This window comes from Vanellus vanellus (assembly GCF_965231255.1).
Source record: "Vanellus vanellus genome assembly, chromosome: 6".
Taxonomy (NCBI): domain Eukaryota; kingdom Metazoa; phylum Chordata; class Aves; order Charadriiformes; family Charadriidae; genus Vanellus; species Vanellus vanellus.
This window is the reverse complement of record NC_138911.1, coordinates 65,089,185-65,106,534: the sequence shown is the minus strand read 5'-3', so window position 1 is coordinate 65,106,534 and position 17,350 is coordinate 65,089,185. Positions and strand designations below refer to the sequence as shown.

Sequence of the window (17,350 nt, the reverse complement as noted above, 5' to 3'; positions counted from 1 at the left end):
AATACACAGTATGTAAATGAATTTTTTAGCTTATTTCTATCAGAATCCTTCCTTTCCTTCTTTACCTTTAATACCACTAGATAGCATGAAGAGGAACATTCCCTATCACACACTAAAACAGACAAAAGCAACACAGACAAATGATGAAAGGCAGATGAACAAAACTTTCATGGAATGTTTCCCCTTTTCCTGCCGACTGGAAAAGGGGAAACATAACCCCTATTTTCAAAAAGGGAAACAAGGAAGACCCAGGGAACTACAGGCCAGTCAGTCTCACCTCTGTGCCTGGCAAGATCATGGAGCAGATCCTCCTGGAAAATCTGCTGAGGCACATAGAAAACAAGGAGGTGATTGGTGACAGCCAACATGGCTTCACCAAGGGCAAGTCATGCCTGACAAATTCGGTGGCCTTCTATGAAGGGGTTACAGTGGCAGTGGACAAGGGAAGACCAACTGATGTCATCTACTTGGATTTGTGCAAAGCGTTTGACACTGTCCTACATGATATTCTGGTCTCTAAATTGAAGAGACATGGATTCGACAAATGGATCACTCATTGGATAAAGAACTGGCTGGACAGTCGCACTCAAAGAGTTGCGGTCAACGGCTCAATGTCCAAGTGGAGAGCAGTGACAAGTGGCATTCCTCAGGGGTCGGTACTGGGGCCTGTACTGTTCAACATCTTTGTCAGTGACATGGACAGTGGGGTCGAGTGCACCCTCAGCAAGTTCGCCGATGATACCAAGCTGTTTGGCGAGGTAGACATGCTGGAGGGGAGGGATGCCATCCAGAGGGACCTGGACAGGCTGGAGAGGTGGGCCCAAGCCAACCTCATGCAGTTCAACAAGGCCAAGGGCAAGGTCTTACATCTGGGTCGGGGCAATCCCAAGCACAAATACAGGCTCGGCAGGGAATATATTGAGAGCAGCCCTGAGGACAAGGACCTGTCAGTGTTGATTGATGAGAAGCTCAACATGAGCAAGCAGTGTGCGATCGCAGCCCAGAAGGCCAACCGTATCCTGGGCTGCATCAGAAGTAGTGTGGCCAGCAGGTTAAAGGAGGGGATTCTGCCCCTCTACTCCGCTCTCGTGAGACTCCACCTGGAGTACTGCATCCAGCTCTGCAGTCCCCAACAGAAGAAGGACATGGACCTGCTGGAGCGTGTCCAGAGGAGAGCCACGAGGATGATCCGAGGGCTGGAGCACCTCTCCTATGAGGAGAGGCTGAAAGAGTTGGGGCTGTTCATCCTGGAGAAGAGAAGGCTCCGGGGAGTTCCTATTGTGGCCTTCCAGTCCCTAAAGGGGGCCTACAGGAGAACTGGGGAAGGACTTTTTACTAGGGCACGTAGTAATAGGATGAGGGGGAATGGCTCTAAACTAGAAGAGGGCAGGTTCAGATTGAAAATTAGGAAGAAGTTTTTCACTGTGAGGGTGGTGAGGCACTGGCACAGGTTGCCCAGAGAGGTTGTTGAGGCCCCGTCCCTGGAGATGTTCAAGGCCAGGCTGGACGTGGCCTTGGGCAACCTGGTCTGGTGAGAGGTGTCCCTGCCTATGGCAGGGGGGTTGGAACTCGATGATCTTCAAGGTCCTTTCCAACTTAAACCATTCTATGATTCTACGAATTAGGACAGAATGTCATCTGTCTCCACAAAAACTTTGCAGAATTGTCCAGTTCTTAAAGAATATCATCAGGACTGTGCTGAGAGTAGCATCAGCCAGGTATAATTAGCCCCCTGCTCTGTGGATCTCCATACTGTGAACTATAGGCATTTTTGTGCCCTGCACATACGTATGGCACAAGACTAGGTTTTTTTTCCTGTTGTCTCGACATCCTCCCCTTCCAGGGAAATTTAGGGCAATCCCTCTTTCCACTCCAGGTCCCTCCCACAGCTCAGGCCAACCTGCTGGTCTGGAGCATGAAGTTCCTCAACTGGAGGACAACTGTGGTGATGCCCTATATCTTGGTAGATACCTCCTAAGCCCATCCAGCATTCAAAGGTGCCATGTTTGATACTTTTGCCAGGAGCAGTTACTCCTCGCACTCCAGTGTGAAAAATCCCGGTGCAGCCCTCCTCCAGCAGTTCCTTGCCTCCGCTCTCAAAAGCAAAGGCCTGGGAGGTAGATGGGGCAGGAAGTTGCTCCATGTGTTATTTCCCGAAGCCTCTGCTTTGTCCTAGCAACTGTGAGACTTTTCCTAACCTCTTTCCCTTTAGCAATAGGATGAGAACCTGTTTTTCTGCCACCCCCCTCTGATAAAAATCTCACCGTCCTACCTTTTAATCAGTGCTGGTGCACCGATTTATCAGGGAGGGATCTCACTGGAGCTGCTCCCGGCTCTTGTTGAGTTTGTACAGTCACTGCAGAGAAGACTGCCTCACACCACAGCAAGTTATCATTGATCTCTCTAGTCTGTAAAAGCCGCTGCTTCGCACAGAGGCGTGGTATCTCCCAGTCCACTGAGTGATGGTATCTTGCCCCAGCAGAAGCAATAGCTCAGGGCTTCCACTGAGTTCTTGCTGCTTGGAGCAAAGGGACTCAGGCAAGGCAGCAGTCTCCAAGCCCCCCTGAGTCAGAAGCATAGACCCCCATACACCATACCCGTGCTACAAGTACTGATGGGTCTTAATAAAGCACCTTGGTGCAGAGTCGACCAAGTTTGGGAGAACAGGTCAGAGGACCAGAGAGTTGTCAGGGGTAAGGAGCTCCTTGTTGATTTGGGGCTTGCATCGCCTTCACAGTGCTTGCAGCACATTGCCAGGATCACTGTAGTAATGAGCAACGTACGTTAAGGAGCATGACCTTCCCAGCGACAGGGACTAAACTCCGCATGCAAAAAAATTGTCCGGGGTCAATCCATAGTGGCACGAGTCACAGCAGTGCAGCAGGAGTCAGTGTCTCTTGAGACAGCAGCTGAGCGAGGAAGGGTTTGCTATAGACTTCAGCAATGCTGAGCACTGGGCCCCAGTGCTCCACTGCAGTAAGAGTGGGTGCTCTGCAGACCCCCAGCAGCAAGAGAGGGTTTATGTATTTCTTCAAAACAGGTTTTACCCATGTAGGCACATAAGGAGAGAATGCAAAGAATCGCCATCTCCATATGAGAAAAGTTAGACTCACTTAACAGACTTTAAAACATATTTTACACTGTTATGTTAATAAGTGACTGAAAGTTTTCGTTGATTTTGAAAGATTTATACCAGGATAGGAAGAGACTGGAGACACTGACAGTCAGTCCTTAAATGGTGGATTTAAATTTATTCATCAGCCATAGCAATAATTCATGGATGACATTGTAGTGGGACAATTCTTTGACAGTTTATGCCTAATATCACTGCCTCTCAAAATTTTTTGCCGACATGAGTGCTACAGCAGCTAAGTCTATTGTCTCAGGGATTTTCTCTTTTTTGTTAGTGGCTTTTTTTTTTTTAAGATGTCCTAGGCAAAGGGTTGGGACATGTGAGAAAGAACAGGTTGGTTGAGGGTAAATGACAGGCAGCAAAGTGCCATGTAATGAAGAAAGGACTCTGTAGGGACTGGCTCAGGTGAACACCGATCCTCAGCAATTCCCTGAGAAGATGTAATAGAATTACAAATTAACCTGTTACCTGTTGGGATAAAGCTTTTGGTGAGTAACCCAGAGCTGAATGCAGTCTAGACAAAACCACTTGTAAAATTAGCAGCAGACTTTACAAAAAACTGTCTTCTGAGGAAAATTTGGAAAATGTGTTAATAACTTGAATTACTCAAGCGGGGAAAACATTACATTTTAAAACTGTGTGTTGCTTGGGTGTTTTTTACAAATTTTTGCTTATTAGTTTGATAAGGAAATTTCTCATTTACTACTGAATAACCCTCAATCGGAGAGTAGTTAGTAGCACTGACTGTAGCCATTATAACTCACGCTGAAAACCAGCATGGCCAATAACTCAGCAATTACTTCTGAGTAGGATTGACAATCTTCCCCACGAAGAGCGTGGTGCCGGTCACTTTGTCAGTAATCAATATAATGAAGGGCCTGTTGAATTTGATGGTAATGGAAGGTTGGAGAAGTCTGGTAAGGATTATGGCTGTGGCTCCTGCAGCCTCAGTTCCAGACTCGTCAACTTCCAGCAGCGCCTTGTGAAGTGCCTGCAGGGAAAAAGACCAAACGCTGTGGTTCATACATGGGACAGCAAGCAAGGGGTGCATATACACGCTCTTCTTGTGGAATATTTAGGAGAAGAAAGGAGCTATAAAACCCAGTGGACCAAACCTTCTTGTATGGTAAACCTCCAACAGCCTGCACCAGGAATGTTGTCCATGTCAGGACTGAACGGGGAAGGCCAAAAATAAAAGTGGACCCACTGTAGATGCAGCCTCACCAGTGCTGAGTAGAGGGGGATAGTAAGAGTCCATGCACTAGCTGGTTTATTTTCTTAGATGGTTTGAACTTCCACTAGCAATGCTTTCTCTGTTACTGGAAGGTTAATGGAAGACTGCTATTTAAACGCTAATACAGGGGCAATATTTGGCATCTTTGCCGCATTAAATTGTAGCTTACACTGACGTGGTGAAATTCTGCTACTGCAAACTGGAAGTTTCCTGGAAACTGAGAATATTAAAAGACTTAGGTACTAATCCACACAAATATCATAATATGCTCCTCATTTATAATTTACTTGACACAATTGCATGTAAGCGATCATATTCCAGTGCCAAGAAACCATTTAAAATCTTGTCCAACTTTTCCATGTACTGAATATCCAGCCTTTTCGTAACAATATTTCAATAATACAAAGGCGGGACAGCAGGCCCTCTCTGTAGAAAAGAACAATTACTAAGCAAGCCTCTACGCATCATTGTGAGCTTTACTTATAACTTCAGTTGGACAAGGAGGGAAAGCGAACCTTTAAAAAACCCAGATATAATTGATCAGAGCAACCAGCCGCCGCCTTATCACCAGCTCTGTCTGTTCACTTACTTGTGAAACCTGAAGATTATGGCTGCCGCTAATTCCAGACAGATCAGCATTACTAGAGAATACTTCAGTAATGCCCATTTCCATGAACAGGTTTTTAACGTCGTAAGACCCGCTAATAGAAATCTTTGGTAACTGCAGATCTAATCTCCTGTTGAACAAAGAAAACAAAACAACAGTGAAGCATCAAGGCCTTGTTTCAGCCAGCAGGCCGGATAGTGTGCAATTCAGTGACCCTCCAAAGCATTCTTTTGATTGCTAATTTGTTTGATGGTAGTATTTGTATTCCTTGAGCAACTGTGGCATCCAGAGAGATGCGCCATCTTCTTGTACCTGCCTTCTCCCTTTGATTTTGGAAATAAAAACTAATTTCTTCCTTCTTATTCTTCCATCCCGGTGCCATATACAGAGGTAGCAGAGTTTTGTGGCTGGAGGGCTACAGAGAGTGAGCGGACCAACTGTGGAAAGGCTAAAAGAAGGAAAAAGGAGGATAAAATCTAAGACACAGTGAAGCAAATGAATTAGGTTAGCACCATGAAGGAAGAGGTATGGTAGCAAAAGGTAGCCAAGCAAGTCTTGAGGCAGTTGTTACAGTGCTGTGTCCGCTTCTGTCAGGACAGAGAGCCTGCAGCTGTTTATTGAATATGCTCTACTCTGACTCATCTTGGCAATCATTTAAAACGCGTCTTTATGAAATCAGGACATTATATCCAGGAGGAGGCAATCTGAAATTAATGCTTTCTCTTAAAAGTAATGGTGTGCACTCAAACATAGTAATCCATCCACCTAGAGTTACCTGGTCTCAAGTTTGTCATCCCATTTACAAATGGTTTCCTTGGAGAGAGCATCTTCCACTTGCATCATCTTTCCATCATCAGGCAGAATGAGCAATGCCCGTGCAGTGCCCGTGTAAGGCAGATCTATTACCTCGCAAGACAGATCCTGGTCGTAGTAACTGTCATAGCTACCATCACGCTGCATCATGTTGACTCTAACAGATTCATTTGCGTTCACAAAAAAATCATCCTCATGTGTACGCAAAGGATCAAAAGAATTTTGCCAGGCAGCTAATGGGGGAAAAAAGAGAAGATGTTGCACTCAAACATGTAAAGATCATAAAAAATGGCTGATATAAATCAGACCAGCTTAAATGTCAGGATGCTGAAGGGCTGTTTGTGGGAAAAGAGGATCACCAAATCACTTTAACCTTCTGCATAACATACAATAAAGAATTTAGCTGTGCAGTAAGTTCAGCATAGTGTGACTAAGTCCCATCTCGCTGAAAAACAACTGAAGGTTGATGAGGACCACTTGAGAGAGTCCTGCTTCTGTTGTAGCCATATGTTTCCACCACTTGTGCCTTTTACGTCATTTAAATTCACTCACTTTAACATTCAGCCACAGATTCTTGCTGTGCTTTTCCTCTTAGGCCTTACCCCGTGCAAACTGGCGGCACTCAGCCTGGTGAGGAATTCATCAAGAGAATAAAGGATCCTAACACTCAAGCAGGGCTCCAGAAGCACAGGCCCTCAAAATGCTGTGTCGCAAGTTTTCATGCATGTACCTAGTAGATCTACCATAATATTGGGGACCCTGGAAGTGCAAGGATGTCAGCCCACTAGGTTTGACGGGCACATACAGTCAGCATAGAGAAGGTGGAAACATCTCTGGTCATTGTGCTCTCAGACCAGCGAGCCTGAGCGCAGTGCGCCCCTGTCTATGAGGCAGTCCACTAGAGCGGGACTTTTCTGTCGTCAGTTTTCAGGCAAACTGGGCCAATATCAGGCAATCAATATTTCTCAACAATCAGGTACCCTGCCTTTGGCCAGATCTAATCTTTACTTTGAAGTTCCTGCACAGTTTAGCTTTTTCCTAAATAATCACTCTGTTAATGAATCATCAAGAATTCCCTACAATTTTTGTTCAGCATCAAAATCATCTATTGAAATATTATGTTAAATATCTTACCTTTAAAATAAATGTAGTTGACGAGAACTAATACAGTACTTGGATCAAGATGACCAATTAATTCAGGAATTTTCCCCTTAGTTTTCTCCTCTACATATTTATTGACTTGCTTCGTAGCTTCTTCTGGTTTATGGAAATTGATAGAAAAAAATTCTGCATCGTAAAATTGTTTGGTGTTTTGTAAAAATGTCTCCTGTAGTTCATACCCAATAGCTGTGAAAAGGGCATTCCCTGTATTTAATGTGATATTAACATCAGCGCAGTTCAGTAGTGCTAAAACTTTATGAAAACTTTCATGTATATCATTCATGCGAGCCTCAGTCAGACCACCAAAGCCCAGTCCTTCAAATATCTGAGACAGAGTGGTTGACTTAGCACCAACAGCCAGCATGGCAAAGGCAGTGGAGATGCTCATGGGAGAAAAGAAAACATTTTTATCGGCTTCTTTTGACACAGCCTGCTTGTAAAAACTAAATGCAAAATCTGCATAGTTAGAGCCTTGCTTGTCACAGTTATGTGTTAATAAATTTTGGGTTCCGTCGTGCAGATTAGTATTATTGACTTCATGGCAAACTTCTTCGTGGTGGCAATGGGTTATGGCACAAAGAACAGCAAGGAGTAAACACAGGCACAGGAGATACTTCATCTTCTTTTCAAATTATTCTGTCACAAAATAAACAGTCATTAGATGAACAGAGGGTAATGATGAGCTTGGTAGTAAGAAGTAATGAATAGTTTGTTAACATAAATAATATATACTGCAACTATAAAGCTCTAACATTCATAGGAAATTTAAGGTGCCCACAGACACAATGTCAAATGTCATTAATAAATTCAACCAAATTATAAATTGTCAGACACAATAAAACAATAATATTCCATCGTAACTGCCCTGAAAAGGCAATTCTCTTCTCCACTGTTGATGAAAGTGTAGAGCCAAAGTCCATAATAATCTCTATTAACAATGACATTGTCTTCTCTGGATCATTGTGTCCTGTACAGTACATCTAAACAAAAAAGTAAAGTTAACGTGAGGTAAGATGGGGTGTGGGTTTCAAAGGCATCAAATACTCCACAATACCTGCCCAAATGCAGTTTGGTAAATGTGAGAAAATGTGAGACAGCTCACTTCTCGTGGGAAGTGGGATAAATTCCCTCAGTTCCATCAGGGCAGCTATCACGGACTATCTGGTGCTTGTTAAATTCACACCACTGATTACTTCATGGTTACTTACTCACATGGCCAGTCATTGGCCACAGCTGGTAAGTGATGGATGAAAGTCATCTGCATAAACTTCAAGGCAAAATTCAAGTTGAAAGCCTGGAGTGTCCTGTGCCGTGGCAGCAGGGCATGCAGAAGTGGACTTAAAGACACTCGGGAAGCAGCAGGTTTGCATCAGATAATGAGGTGCATATTTCGAACAAAGAGCCCCACTTTTCAGGGGGCTGCAACAAGTGTCTGTAACTTGTTAAGTGGTGTTCTGCCCCTCACTATGGGTTAAACTGTGTGGGATGTGCGGCTGCCTCTAGAGACACAAGAAGGACCTGGGTCCAAGGGCAAAAAAAGCACAGATTCCATTCGGAATTCAAAGGACACTCAGACTAATCCCCTTGGAGATGACAAGTTTCTTCATTGCGCTTGTTCTCCTAATGCTGACATGATATATTTCACATGAGCCTCCTAACTTCCACAGGAGCTGGAAGAAGTCTCCAGTTTACTGAATGCAGTTCCCTGCTATTCTGGGGAGGCATGTCATATAAACCCTCTTCAGAAACCTAACAAACTGTCTATGAAAATAAGATTTTTGCCCTCGCATCTTCTACATGACAACATTTCTAGAACTTTCCTACTGTTAGGGCTCCTCTTCTTCTGGTTTCCAGCCAACATAGCCTGTTTGTATCCTTCTCTTCCAGGAATGCATTTTCCCTTGTCCTGCCAAGGTGAAATTCTCTCGATCCTGTACTCATTCCCAGATGCGAAAGATGACTGTATCAACTATCTAAACAAGATTGAGACAGAGTTTCTGAGGGCAGCCCAAGTTCCAGGGTTCTTGGTGATTAACCAGTTGCTTTATTTTTTTCGTTTGTATGGCGGTCTTTCTTGTTTTTTATAGCAAAAGTATATACTAGCTGTGTGTTCTCTTATTTGTTATAGCCTGAGTATGCTGAGTATGTCTGAAAGCAGATGGTGACCACTGCAGGGACCTACAGTAAGAAGCGGTAATGCTAAATTTTAATTTTGTTAACCAAAAGATGGAGTAAAGCCCTGGGTGGGAATATGATTCAACTAGTTGCATCTTTGTTAAGCAGAACTCTCCCTCTTCCTCCCAGCCAAAAAAAAACCCAAAACCTTATGTACTGCAGGGAAATGAAGCAATCATGTAGCACAGAGGATGTTTCTAAAGCATTTGCTCTTCAACATTTCATAGACAGCTTTTCTCTAGCTATATGAGATATTGCATACTTAAGTGAAAAAGAGGGTAATTTTTGTCTGTCCATGACCACTTCCTGTGTCCAAACAAAGTATAGCCTAAATTTCAAAGAATTTCTGAAGCAAAGAGTATGGGTTTTCTGCAGCAAGCTTATATTAGGCATGGCTTTGTTTTTAACTTCTACTATAACAGATCAGTCAAAAAACTTCTCTTGATATCACAGCTCTCCACAGAAATATTAAAGAGGTATTTCTACCAGAATCTGGAAAACACTGAACGATGTCATCGAGTTTTGCCCACATACTTTTCCCTTTAGAGATGTTAATCTCATTAATTTCAACATTGTGAAATTAGAAAATTTCAGCCACAAATATTTTTTGGTTACCATTTCAAAGATGAAGAAACTGGAAAGGATTTATTAAATCTGGCTGTATTTTTAATATGCAAATTGGAAATTCAGAAAATAATTCTCTGCCAAACCACAGATTAGTTTGTCTATGGGAATAAAAGGGATAATTAAATTTAAATTGTGGCCTTCCACCCACCCCCTACACTCACCCTAGTGCTAATTAGAGAGCTTGACCTTAGCAATTCAGTGGTTGTTTTATACATTAAATGACCAGAAGAGTTTATAAATGGGACCTGGTTGTTCAGTCACTAGTGCGATTAAGCTAATTTCAAGTCTCTGTGAAGGCTGTTTCCAACCTAAAAGGTGATTTCATCAGTATTCAGTTTTAACAACTACTTAACAAGTCCTTGTGACTTCAAAGGTTATTTTATTCTAATTTCAGGCTAAGCATATTTCCCCAGAACAGCAGGTCCCGCTGGTCCCTTGCATGTTTGCTTGATTAATATTTCATGGCACCATCCGCACGCAACTGAGTCACAAGCAGACAACTGAAATTAACCTAACATGGAAATTCCACCAGCCACAGAAAGCATCATTTGCAAGTCTCGAAGAAAAATACACGTGCAGTACTTACAAAATCAGAAGCCCTGCTGCATTCAGCTGACCGTGCTATTCTCCACACTGTTACTTATACTGCTACATCATCTTCTGCTTAATTTCCATGGTTAAACATTAAACAGGCCTGATAAAAATTAGAGCCAACCCCCCAAAAAAAAAGAGGGAACAGAGCAAATATTGATGAAATAAGGTTTCCAAGGATCATCTCTGCAATTCAGCCAATGGAGCTGGCGATCTTCAGCCATTTGAATAGTAGCTGTGACTTTCTGGCTGTTGCCTTTGACCATGTGGAGGAGCTTAAGGTAAACATTGGGTAACTAGGACCCCACTGGAAACCAGGAGGTCGTGCCTGGAACCACTGGAAACAGATGCTAACTGGGTGCCAGAAGTCAGACTTTCTGTGCAGTGCTGAAGACAGCCGCACATCACAGCAGCTCGGCGCTCTTCCAAAGTCGGACCAGAGCCAAATCTGCCTCCTGACCCTCAGCCTGAGTATGGACTCTGAACTAATTGCCTGTACCCTCTCAATCTGACTGTAATTGCATGCCATCGGGAGGGTATGTGATAGACGTGTTTCCCTGACGGGTTTCCTACTGTGACTGATGTGGTCCCTTCATATATCTCAGTTCTGAGTGAATCTGAGTTACTGCCCCGGGCAGGTGGTGGGAATACCAGTGGAAAGCTGTTTTCTCTGCTCCCACACACGCACGTACTGCATGTGCACACTCATTTCTCCTCCTTGTCCCTTTCGCAGAAATTTAAATTGTTGCAATGAAAAGAAAAAGTACTGTTTGTTTCTATTAAGTTTTTCCAAAAAGAATAAAATGCTAATGGATCAAGCTGACTGAATTTTTCCCGTTAACAGCAAAGACCATGACTGAACAGTAACATGAAATACGTTTCCCCATTTATGATGACATTTTCCCTTTGTACTTCTTTACTCATATGTGTAATTTTGTCATTACAAACATAGATAAACCTTGTCTTGGCACTCCCTTTCTTTGTTTTCCTCTTTGTTTCTTTTTCCCCTTTCCTTTTTACTTGTTCCTTCTAATTGTGTCTGTAAAAGGTCACAAACACAGAGATTATTTTACTCACCAAAGCCTAGGAGAATGACGGGTCATGGTGGTCAAGGACAAACTGTGTTACAAAGTGGCTATAAGCCTCTTGTTTTCTTTTTCATTGTGAGGCCTTGTAATTACTGTTTTGTTTATAATAATGTTGAGCTACACTTTAACAAGGCATTTCCCTAGCGTTTCATTAGAGCAGCAGCAATAAGGTGCTACACCAGCTTTAAACCGAAATGATGAACAGATGAATGCGTGCCAGGTGTACCACATACTGCCATGAGCCATTTACAGTCCCACCTCTCTCCTGACCACAATTTCAACGCTAAACTATGTCACGAAACCACGTTAACCAGATTCATACTGATCAATCATCTACTGAACTAGATCTTGCTTCTCTACTACCTATTTTTAATAGAAATAAAAGGTCAGAATACTGAAATAACCAAGCAGATGTGGTTTATTCTTCCCGATAAGTAAAACCATGACAAAGTCTACAATACCCAAGTCTATGTTACTGCCGTGTACTTCATGTAGGTCGGTATCTATACCACACCCCAACTCACATTTTGATTTCTTTAGAAGAAATAGAGCCACATGATATTTCATGCATTTACCAATATCTTGCAAACAGCTTTCTGCCAGTTTGCTTTGTTTTGAACAAATCATTCTGAAGCAGGTTTAAAGAGATCTTGAGGAAATGGCTTCAAGTTACACCAGGGGAGGTTTAGACTGGATATTAGGAAAAATTTCTTCACCGAAAGGGTTATCAAACATTGGAACAGGCTGCCCAGGGAAGTGGTGGAATCGCCATCCCTGGAGGTATTTAAAAGACAGGTAGATGTGATGCTCAGGGACGTGGTTTTGGCAGTGTTAGGTTGATGGTTGGACTCAATGATCTTAGAGGTCCCTTCCAACCTACAGATTCTATGTTTCTAACCAGTGGCTGGTATATTTGATGACAACAGAACCATTCAACTTGTCCAGTGTTTTTGTTACACTTCTACACTTTAGGTCAGGAAATTATAGGTTTCGTGTTAATTTAGCAACAATAATAGCTGTTCTGGGATTATGGATCACATACACACAGATTACTTCAAATATCTAAAAAATCTTTATCCCTATAGATCTATTATACCCAAAGTAACACAAAGATATCTAAGTGTAAAGTACATAGACCACAAGTATATTGACATAGCAGCAAGGAAGGAAACTTAATGTGGAGTTAGGAAGGAAAGGGACATTGCCTTCCCCTCCCTTCCCCCCAATAGTTTTGAGTTATTTAATAGACTTTGTGAAGGATCAAGCAATCAGAGTGCAGAGAAAATTCTTAAGATTGAAGATGTATTCATGTCTGGTGAGTTATGGTTCTTCTAGTCTGGGTGAGGTATATAATGAAGAAACAAGGCCCAATCTGCCCACAGTGGTCATGCCATGCTTTCAATACTTCTTGGAGCATCTCCTCTACTGTCCTGCCAGGAAGGCAAAATTCATTAGTTCAGAAAGGGAATGTGAAATGGGGATGAAATACAGTCTGTATATAGTGACGAGAACATTCAAGAGAAGGGGGAAATTCTGCTCACACAAATTATTTCATTTGAATTAGCACCACTAATAATATGTATAAACTAAGTAGAGAGTAGGGACTAGAATTTAAAAAAAATATATATATATACTGTACCAATGGCAATGACCATGAATTAACACTCATCACCATTTTTTGGTTGGAAAACCAATGCCAGTTACAAATTACCTACTAAAATGTAGCAGGTGTGTTACATGTATGGTGCATCAATAGCAACTAAGCCTCCTAATGCTTCTTCAGAACTGTGCAGGTTGACAGATATGACACAGGACCTATAGCAGACTTGAGCCCTCCTGAAAAAGGAGCAGGACAGTAGGCAGGTTGTTCTAACATTAGAAAACTTTATTTAGACCCCGCATTCCGTTTCCTTTTCCCTCTAACCCTGAAAATAGTTGACAAAATAGCCCCATTGCAATCTTATTCACTATAAAGATGTCCAAGAGTACCTTCCATTGCCCAAATACTGTTCAAGATACTGGAATGACTTCAGGATGAGATAGACTGCATGATGAGAGAACCACTGGGTTGAAAATTCAGTATAGGTTGCTAGCTGTATTGAGCAGCTCAGCTTTGACCTTGGGAACATGTCAAACTGTCATGGTTTAACACCAGACAGTAACTAGGACCATGCAGCCACTCGGTCACTCCACCCCATACGGTAGGGAGAAGAGAAAGAAAATGAGGGTGAAAAAAATCTCAAAGGTTGAGATAAAGACAGTTTAATAGAACAGTAACAGAAGAGGAAAATAATAATAATAATAATGATGATGATAATAATAATAATAGTAAAAGAATATTCAAAATAAAGTGATACAACACAAGTTGCTCTCCCCACCTGATGAATTGTTGCTCAGCCTGTCCCGAGCAGTGAACTCGGATTCCTGCCCCCCTGGCCAACCCCCATTCATATACTGAACATGATGTCTGTAGTAGGGAATATTCCTTTGGCCAACTTGTCCTGTCTACGCTCCCTCTCAGCTCCTATGGGAAGCTGAAAAAGTCCTTGACTAATGTAAACAATACTTAGCAATTACTAAAACAATATGTGTTGTCAACCTTATTCTCATAGTAAATACAAAACACAGCAGCTTCTAGAAAGAAAATTATCTCTATCCCAGTTGAAACCAGGACACTAACACAGTCTGATGGGCCTCAGTTTTCTCATCTCTAAGATAAAAATGACACATACAACTTCCTCACTGACATAAGATGACATGAAAACAAAAAGTTACTTTCAATGGCCTTGAGCATGATTTCAGTTCTTTATTGATTTTAATGATGACAGGATAATTTTTTAACAGTTTGGTACCATGGCATCTCCCTCAGTAACAGTGATACACAATTTGAAAATCCATGGTCTGCAGGATGCTATATAGCTTCAAAGTGAAGTTGGAAACTCAGTTGCTTCCATAAAAAGTCTTCTGGACTTTACAGAAAGTGTCTTCTTCCCTGGTGTGCTTGGTACTTGCATGCAAGAGGTGCTAGCTACCTAGGGACATTACAGCATGGGGAGAGGTGATTAAGCACACATAAGTTTCAATTATTAATAGTCCGCATGCACCACGTGACACTGCCCAAGCCAACCCTTCTACCAGAAGATTTTTTCACTCATAACCACAAAATGCAAATATCTGTTGCCAGTGCCTACAACACAAGAATCTTGTACAGAAAGATAGAGAAGGATAAGATCATTGTGCTTACTAAAAAGTTTTTTTTCACCTTCCGGTTTGACCCAAGCACCATGCCAGCAGGGATCATTTCACCTGAACCTCTTCATCTACTGTCAGTCCAGTGTTGTGCTTTGAAAATCATACTATTTTCCTATGGTAAGGCACCTGCATCCCTCTCTGACTGTTTCAACAAAGCAGGAAGGATGGTCATCCTCAATGGATAGCTATAAGCGGACAGGAAGCTAAGTTTGTACAAAGTGAACCTGTGACTGAGCTGGGAAGGGAAGCAGAAACTCCCAAGTCCCAGCCCAATGCTGTGTAACTACTCACCCATCCTTCTTTCCTAATAATGTTCTTGCGTTAAAGAAAGAAAGAAATTAATCAATTAATTATGGGTTTCCAACAGCTATATAGTACTTAAAATTGTAATAAATGTGTGTCTATACAACATGAAAATATAGTTAACAAGAACCATCCCAATGAGTAATTCAAGACTTAAGCAACTAACATTATTTTGAAAGCCTTCATTAAAAAGTTCTTCTTCACCTTCCCATTTGGTCCACTGACCCTGCTATCTGGGACCATCTCACCCGAGCTGCTTCCTTTTCCTCCTCTGTACTCCCGAGCGATACTGAATCGAGTGCCTACCTTTAATCACTTTGATCAAGTAAGGCTGATCAAAGTGGCTTGAAGTAAACAGTAATGACATTATTCTGTGACTCAGAAGCTCAGCTGCCCAAGCACACAATATGGATTTTGGCTAATGCTCAAAGAAAGGACCCAGAAAGTGGTCTTGCAAGGCACAGAAGCAATTTACCCTGATTCTTAGTCCTTGTCAGTCTCTCTACTCACACAGAACAGCTCTGTTGAAAATGAGGGTACAAACACAGGAGTCCACCAGGGTAAAGACGCAGAAGGGAGACAGGTTTCAGTTTTATTTTGCATGAATATAGCGTAGATTAAGCTATGTTCTGGCCACAGCTTTTAACTTTGTTGGAAGACGACTTAGGCCAACACCACATAGCTTTTAAAAATCCTACTCTACGTCAATATGAAGACAAGTAAAAAAAGCCATTTTTCCATGTAATTGACCATTTCACAAGGATCTCAAATTTATTAGTTTTAACAAAAAAATCTTGGAATTTTTACTATTTCAGTACAAATAAAAGTTTCTCTACATCAAACTAGTCAATACCCTGTCTAGTGTTGGCTTCTGCAAACTGGTATCTGCTCTGACATTCTTTTCCTGCCTTTCTTCACAGCACCCAGAGTCACTTGCAGACCACTCTCACCTCCTTGGCACACCATGCCTCTACCCCCTGCTCCCTCCATCAGGTTGGGGACCAATGACCAATACAGCCTGGTGAAGAATCATGGAGGAAGGCATTCCCAAAGGAATCACAGAAAATCCTTCATCAAAAGTCAACCTTTAGGGACCAGGGAAAGCCCAGACTGATTTTCACAAAATACCCAGGTGTCTTCTTCCACAGAGCAGCAGAAAGAGCATTACGGCACTCTTGGGGCTCGGGTCAGTAAGAATGGGGCTCAGCTGTAGAGAGCAAAAAGGTTAATCAGGTCACAAGAACTTCTAGGTGACGATGTCCTGCTCTCAGGTTCATTGATCAGCCAGTGAGAGTAATTTTTTTTTCCTTGATGATGCAACATTTTTAAATTAATGGCTTTGGTAGAACTTAGGTGGGTGGGGATTATGAAAACCAGTTTGAACTGGTCTCCGGCCTTTGTGAATGCTCCAGCTCTCATACTAATGATGATTGAATTAATCTCTTAACAAACACGTTTGTTTTTCTAATTCGCCTCCACACTCATAATTACTATAACTCCAACCCCAACACCCAAATATTACAGCACAGATGACACTGAGCATCCCGTGCTCTTCGGAGATCTCTGAACTATTGAGATCCCTCCTGAGGTAATTTGTGAAGCACAATGACTAGGATCTCCTCACCAGAAACAGAATCCTGCAAGCCAGGACAAAGACTAAGAGGATTCACTGTCTCCAAAGGAGGCATTTTTTTACCGGCGTATTCTAAACACATTTCCCATCATAGTTTACCACAAAACCAGTTATTTCTTCTACTGCTCCATGGGCACACAGTGCACAGCCAGAGCTAAGAAGTCCATAAATCTGTTGAGCTGAGGGTCCCTAATTCGTCTTTGATAGCAGTAGGCTTATAACCGAGGTACAACTTCAGCATTGCGTTACTTACAAACTGCTTCACAAATGTTCACTTCAGCTTTTTCTGCATCTGAGAAACTTTCCTTTTTCTCAGGACTGTGCAAGCACCCAGACTCTTCCTGTAGCCCTTATTGTTCCCCTTAAAAATCCTTTCTCAGAAAAACTTCTTGGAAGTTGTCTGAGGGAGCAATTTCCACGTAAGAAAGCAGAGTCAGAGAAATCAGAATATTTTCGGGAACGCGTTGGCTTTGTCAACAGTTTCACACAGAAATGACAAAAATGTTCCACACTAACTTTTATTTTATAAGATCCTATCAAGTGATAAACTTTTCTACAACTTTCCAATAAAATGGAAGAAAATTTCAAAACCACTTTCAGGAAAATTGTTGAGATTTTAAATTTTTGTCACATCTTTGGAAAATTCAACCTCTTGAAATTTCTCTTGGGAGAGAAATGTCATTTATTGGACGTGAAGATAATACCAATATGGGACTATGGGAACTATCTAAAG

General features: G+C 42.1%; 1 protein-coding gene across 1 annotated transcript in view; it reads right to left on the bottom strand.

Moving 5' to 3' along the window:
• Nucleotides 1–3,929: 3,929 nt before the first annotated feature.
• The window catches only part of LOC309673905 (uncharacterized protein), a gene marked incomplete at both ends in the record, with an annotated part of 28,464 nt that continues 15,043 nt past the window's right edge, over nucleotides 3,930–17,350 (bottom strand). Inside the window, 4 exons of the mRNA XM_082485787.1 lie at nucleotides 3,930–4,124; nucleotides 4,957–5,104; nucleotides 5,750–6,020; nucleotides 6,922–7,567. Of these exons, the coding sequence (XP_082341913.1) occupies nucleotides 3,930–4,124; nucleotides 4,957–5,104; nucleotides 5,750–6,020; nucleotides 6,922–7,567 (1,260 nt within the window). The remainder of the gene's footprint in view (nucleotides 4,125–4,956; nucleotides 5,105–5,749; nucleotides 6,021–6,921; nucleotides 7,568–17,350) is intronic.